We start from the raw sequence: 6,915 nt of genomic DNA on the forward strand, positions 1-6,915 counted from the left end.
TATTGGCAAAATTAGGTGAACTACAGGAGATGGTAAATCAATCTTTCTCTTTTTTTTTTATTTTCCCCCGATTGCTTGGCATGAAAGTTGGTTGACTTTTTGCATTTTTTGTTCTGAATAGACTAGAAGTGGGTAGCTCAGACGTGGTAATACATAACTCCTTTTACTGGCTTCTCATATGCTGGTGTCTGAGAACACGCTTCCTGTAAACTCTTTCTGTTGTTACTTGCAATGCCAATCGTATTGATTATGAGCTGTTTAAGAGCTAATTTGGTAATTAAAGTTGTCTCAATTCCATGTCATTTTTGCGTGCAAACAACTTGTGCATATGGAGGAGGAAGTGCCTGGCTAGTCACTGTAATGCACTGCTGTCTCAGCACATTGAAATTGCTACTTGTCAAACAAGAGTTTTACTCCTTTTATTTTCATATATATGATGCATTGTGAATCCTGATGCACGTCTTCTGGGTTTAGTTACCTCAGTATTTTCAATAAAAATGTATCCCAGATCTGTCTCTGCTTTCCTTAAAGATGATAATTACAGTACTAGCAGGAAAAAATAAATCCAGGTATTCACTGAACACCGTTCTTCTGAAAAGCAAATCCTACATTTTGTTATTATATAAACAACCTTGGAACATGTTCTGCTTCTGAACCATTTGTTTATTAAATTACCTATCCCTGAGAAGTGGTAGATTATATCACTTACATAAATACAGCTAACCCCCAACAGAGTAGAGTGTTGGTGATTTCTAGATGGAAGTGGACGGAATAGCCAAACTTACTGCCTTTCAACTAATCAATGAAATACACAAAACGATTATATCAATTATAAATAAAAAGTGTATTATGGTGAAATTTTTCCTATATGTGTGTTCAGTGGTTTCCGGCTTTCTATTTAGTTGTGAAGAGATCATTTGCACAAATACTGTATTTATTCATTATGTTATTCTGGCAGGGCATCAAAAAAAAAGGAAAGTAACCATTCCCAAATACAGATGTCATGCGTTAGAAAGCCAAGGAGTGAGGCTCTAGGTATAAGTATTGCCCAGATGTTAACTAACGAAAGGTCATCTTTACGGGGTTCTGAGCATTTCCTGAATGCAAGAGAGTGTATTTTATCCAAAATTAATCATAGGTATTACTCATTTTATAGGATATAACTAATGGGTACTAAACATTTACTGTACAGTAACCATCTTGTTATGCCAACTTCAAAGTAAAGTTAGTGGAAGAAAAAAAGATCTGATCAGAATTACATACAGTGTCGTTTACTGAAAAATTCAAATATCAATGCAGATGATGTTTATGAATCTTTATGCTGATATGGAAACTGATTTGTAGCATGAGAACGTTCAAGTTAGGATCATTCAAATTATAACAAATGGAAGCATGGTTATGTTTTTGTAATTTTTTCACAGCAAGAAGAGATTGAATATGTCATTTTAAATACTGTGTTCTGCTGTAGAAATACGTATGTAGAAGTAGAAGGAGCTGTACATTAATGAAACAGTTGGATAGAATATTAGAATTAATGTTTTTCATTTCTTGATCAATTTAGATCTAATCTCGGTAGGAAATGATTATTCAGTTTTTGACCTGACAACTTTGCTCTAATAGTGTCTTCAGGATTTTCAATGTCAAAATGTACTATAGAAGGATTATATTACCCATATCTTTCTATCTCTTCTGTTAATAGCTGACTATTTAAACATCCCAACTCAGTCATTTGTATTAATAGATGGAGATCACTGTTTCTCATTAATAATTATATTTCATTTCTACAAAATTGGGAGTGATGGCAGGAATGTGGCTTCAGTTATTTTTACACTTCAGCAACTGGAAACAAGGATTTTACCCAGATCACTGCAAAACAGGAATTACAAAGGTATCTAAAATGATTTGATGAAGTCAGAGTCTTAGTTAATAGCGCTACTAAATGGGTGTTTTAGATTATTTTAATTGGCAGAAGAAAGTGAGATCAGTTGTATTGGCACGTCAGAATTAGTTCTCATTTGTCTAATAAGATTTTCTTAACACAGCATAGGCGTTGTTTAATACTGCCTTTTTGAGGAGGCTGCCTGCCTGAATCCAATTTAACCCACATTAAATATTGGGGTTATAACCAGAAATTAGATTATTATAATGACAAACAAAAATATTAATCACACAAGAAACAGGCAAAAAAGAGTCACCAAATTTATCTGCCAGATAATTCCTTTCTTCTGAGGTATGTTTAATACAAGCAAAACCAGAATCATGAATGTCTCCAGAGATGCATTTACATGTGAGAGAGAGATATATATTTCTATATATGAAATACCTGATTCTGAGCTTTGCTACACTCTCGAGATGTGCTTATTACTTCTCTGGCTGGTATGAAAGTATTACCAGTTGCAGCCATGTTATACTATTTTTATAAGAAACCTCTCTCTAATTTTATCCGGAAGAGTAGACAATGAGACGGGAAATAAATTTCTTCATTTAAATGTTCACAACATCAGCTAAGAGAATACTGCAATTCCATATGCTAAGTATGTGAAGAAAAACACATGAAATGCAGTTGACATTTTGATACATGGAGAGCAATAAATGAAAGGTATGAATAAACTAAAGCTGATTAAAAAGACCGGTTATTTTAAGCTATTTTCTGTAGATGCACCTCAGGCAGAACTTGACACCAAGACAAAATCAATGAAACTGAATTGGTATCCAAACAAATGCTGGGCAGATCAATCAGGGATGCTTAAAATCTAAACAATGACCTGGTGGGAAGAAGGGATTGATTGCCTCAGCAGGTTGCTTTTTTTCTTCAGAATGGGACAAGGTGAGACGGTAGACAAGAACTTGAGCCTTTAATACATGGACATTCCAGGGCTGAACAGGGTAATGCCTGGCAAGCATCCGGCTGCCTGCCAGACTCAGCCTAGAAAATTAAACGCTGGTAAGACTTCAGTGGCTGGGAAGGTAATAGAATGAAAAGAGTGTTATATTAAAACGGAACAGGTGTAACTCGGATATAGACTTAGAGTAAGTGCTTACCACAAGGACTCGAGGGAGCTGTTCTGGAAGAGTTATTCTAGAATAGCTACTCCCTGGTTTAGATTAACGTATTTCAAATTTGTATTTTAACCTGAGTAAAACTGTCAACTATGTGTGAACCCTAACTCAACCCCAAAAATCTAACCCAGAGACTGGTTTTCCTAAATGAGACAAATGAGAGAGAGGATTTGCACACACTGCATGTAGGTATGCTTTTTCCTTCCTCCCCAATCCCAAACACAGATTGGCAAAAATAGATTCAGAACAAGCGTCTCAGTTTCATCTTCATTTGCCAGAAATACTGACAGGATAATTTTAAGGTGTTTGTACCTCTGCCTAAGGGTTCATGGAATATCTGACCCGTTGAACTGCCAATAGGTTTAAAAAGGAATCTCGTTTAGTGACAGAGATTCTGTAAGTATCATTTGACCTCAAGACCAGAACTAAATTATTAAATCCAGTATCAGGAGACAGAAGAGGTGGGAGATTAATCTTTTCCTCATACTTGATTACCATGCATTTTGGGGGTGGTTGGTAATTTTTTTCCCCAAATTTAGTAGTTAAACTTTCTGGTTGTTATTTGAAAGTCATTATTTTAATTGTAGAGTAAAAAGATATAGAGCCAAAACAGACAGGTGAGATGGCAAATTTTCTCATCAGGTTTTGAAGGAGGGGGGATAGAAAAGGGCTTAAGATATATACTTTTAAATGTATGATGGCTTTTTAATACTCTAAACTTTTTTCAACATACAACATTGATCAATTCAATTTCAGTTCCAGTTTACTTTTTCATGTCAGATGCATGAAGATCTTATTCCTCAGATATAAATTGGTTTCTGTAAACCTACATAACATAATGATTTGTCTTAGAATTTGGTTTGTCAGTATAAAAATTAGTTTAGATATTTAAGACAAATTATCTCTGATTTTGTTATTAGATATATCTCGTTCTGGAGTAGCATCGTTTAAATTAGCAGAATTACTTGCGATTTTTGTCCTTCATTCACAGACGCTGGAGTTCATGTAATCGTCCTAAAATGATCTTATTACCTCAGCCATGCCTATCAGGACAGACTGATATTTATTCACATCTCTTCATTTTGGGAGAATTAATTTTGCACCTTTTGTGCTTTTTCCTTTGAATGGCATTTTTCCTCCAGAAGGGAGAAGTGACTTCCCATTGGACTGACACTAATGTCATTTTGTGGACATGCCAGCAGGAGGAGCTTGTGTATTAAAATGCACTTTCAATAAAGCAATCACTAAATTATAGTAATTGCACATAACAGTGTGCTTTCTTCTGCAAACCACCATATATCCGTAACGTAGCGCGCTCTCTGCCTGATAAAGCTGAAGTAGTATCAGCAGTGGCCGTGCTGGTAAATTAACCTATTTTAGATTGAGAAAAGCCCAATGAGGTGAAAATTTAATTTTGTTCCATTGTATATTTGACATTTAGAAGCTTTTATGTTTACGTGATCTGAAGAATACATATTTAACACAGAATCACAGCCCTGTGAAGCCAGTATCCCATGATCAATTTTACAAGGATTAGAGTATCAACACTGCATTGCTGCAATTTTATAAATAGTATAAAAATAATGAGTAATAATATTCATGTTACTAAAAGAAATCCATGCTAATGAGTACAGCTGAAATTGGATTCACATGATCAGAATTCTCTACAGCAAGTTAGATAGCATTGCTGAGTTTCAAAATAAGAAATCATAGGACTAGCGTTGGAAGTCCAATTATCCTTGGCTACCAAGAATTAATAGCATATGCTAAATTGATTTTTAGAGCTTTTATTTTAGTGACAAGAAAAACAAGGAATTAAAGATCAAACTTGTTAATCTTGTTATTAACGAAGAGGAGGATATATACTGCAGGTATTTTAAGCAATTTTCTTTATATGAAGGAAAAATCCTTTATTATTTTAACTAAGGTTATTTTAGACTGTTCTGCTCAGAAATTTAGACAAGTAAAATATACTGCCATTAAAAAACCATAATTTTATTTTATGTTTAGCATCTGAACACATTTTTTCTATATTGTTTTTTTATTATTATTTTAGTAACACCCAATGTATGGATTGTAGTTACAAAGCTACCAGTGGTAGCGCTGCCTTATCTTGCAGCTCTGCTTCCTGCAAGTGAACTTTCCACTCAGTTCCAGGATGTGCTAAAGGCTTTTGCTTTGCTGAGATCTCAGCCGTGTGGGTGCTCAAAATGCTCGAGTGGAGCCTGAGTGTGCTTGTGGCTTTTGCAGGGCTGTTTGACCTGTCAGGAAGGTCACTCTGCAGGAAAAAAAGAACTGCATAGGGTAAATTCAGTGGCTGTTTTAAAATAGTATCAGTGTTTGTTTAATCTGGTAAGAACTGCAGGTGGGCAATTCCTCCCTTATGGACTTGTTAACTTACTCTGAAGATAGATATTGTATGGGGATTTTTAACTTATAAAAATAAGCTTGGCTTTGTACGCTGTGTAGTTTTATTGCCTAGCTGAGTTGCAAAATGCAAAATTTAGTTTTATTTATTGATCTGTATATAAGCAGTATAATTAAAAACCATGTGGAGTCCTCTAAAAGAATGGCAAAAGTACAATGCTATCCCTTTATACTGTAGTTTTCCGAGGAGTCTATAGCCTCTGAATATCACCTAGGTAAGCTGGAATTTTCTGTTACTGCTTGTTGTTGAACTTAATGTACTTCTTCTTGGAGTCTTTTCCAAAAGGCTCATTCATGTAAGACTAGTCTGTTGTGGGTCAGAAGAGACTGAAGAATTCCCAACAGGGATGTATTACAATGTACTTCATCATGTAATGATACATCCATCCATAATTAGAGGATTGTTAAGTAGAGCATCATCCAAGCTCTTGTCTATTTTGCTTGTACTTTTATCACTTCAAAATGCTTTTCCCACCATTTCTGAACTGCAACTCATAGATATACGCTTTTATCCTGTAATTTGCAATCTTCCATAAAGTATTGAAAGTTCTACTAGTTCTCATTTTTGAAAGATCCCATTTGTAATTCACACTTGAGATACCAGTAGAAAGAATGCAGTTCTGTGTAGTTGAAGATGTGTGCTGTACTTTGCAGTCATGTGCCAGGCTCTCATAACATCTGCTTTTTCCATGTTTGGAATAACTGTAGAATAATTTACATATAACATAAACTAGCTACTTCTGTCTTTATTTCTTGTCTTCTTAGTGATATCCCACCTTCTGGAGAACCAGTAAGTAAAAGCAATCGCTCGAGAGGGACTACGCGCTTCCCCAAACTATCTCGCGGCCATCAAAGAGAGCCACGAAGCCTGGAACCTCAGAGTGGTGATCTTTGACCCTTTTTCACAATTGTGAATACTGGCGCCACGTACTTTAAGTTGTTCTGTGATTCCTTCCTAGCCTGTATTTATAATTTAGGCTCCTGAAGAGACTACAGCTGCATCAACTTAAATCCTGAAAAGAGACATTCATTACTAAGGGTCATATCCTGATTAACTACTTTTGAAGGCAGTAATCACTTTCTCAAAAGAATATGAGGGCTCTTCATGAGGGCTCAGCAAACTGATAGGCATTTTCTTTATTTTGTAAAGCTGCATTGCACATATCCTCCTTTGTGTTACTATGAATTCCTTGTTTGTATTTTGTTGTCTCCCTTTCTACATGTACAGTTTTCTGTTCCAGAGAGACATGGGTATCATGTCAAGACAATTTTTTTTCCTTAGAAGATCAGTTATGATTATCACTACTTAATATGTCAGAAAGATGTGCTCGAAAGAACCTCACTAATTTATTACCTTTTGTAAATAGAAAGACTGAGTTTTTTTATTGTAAACCTCTGACACACAAAGGTCTTTAAAATCTTGACAAA

General features: G+C 35.2%; 1 protein-coding gene across 1 annotated transcript in view; it reads left to right on the top strand.

Annotated features, from left to right (window-relative positions):
• The window catches only part of SNX29 (sorting nexin 29), a 125,739-nt gene extending 119,357 nt beyond the window's left edge, over positions 1–6,382 (top strand). The window contains exon 21 of the mRNA XM_074158245.1: positions 6,253–6,382. Coding sequence (XP_074014346.1) covers positions 6,253–6,382 — 130 coding nt within the window. The remainder of the gene's footprint in view (positions 1–6,252) is intronic.
• The last annotated feature ends 533 nt before the right edge of the window (positions 6,383–6,915 follow it).

This window comes from Numenius arquata, chromosome 14 (assembly GCF_964106895.1).
Source record: "Numenius arquata chromosome 14, bNumArq3.hap1.1, whole genome shotgun sequence".
In the NCBI taxonomy this organism is placed as follows: domain Eukaryota; kingdom Metazoa; phylum Chordata; class Aves; order Charadriiformes; family Scolopacidae; genus Numenius; species Numenius arquata.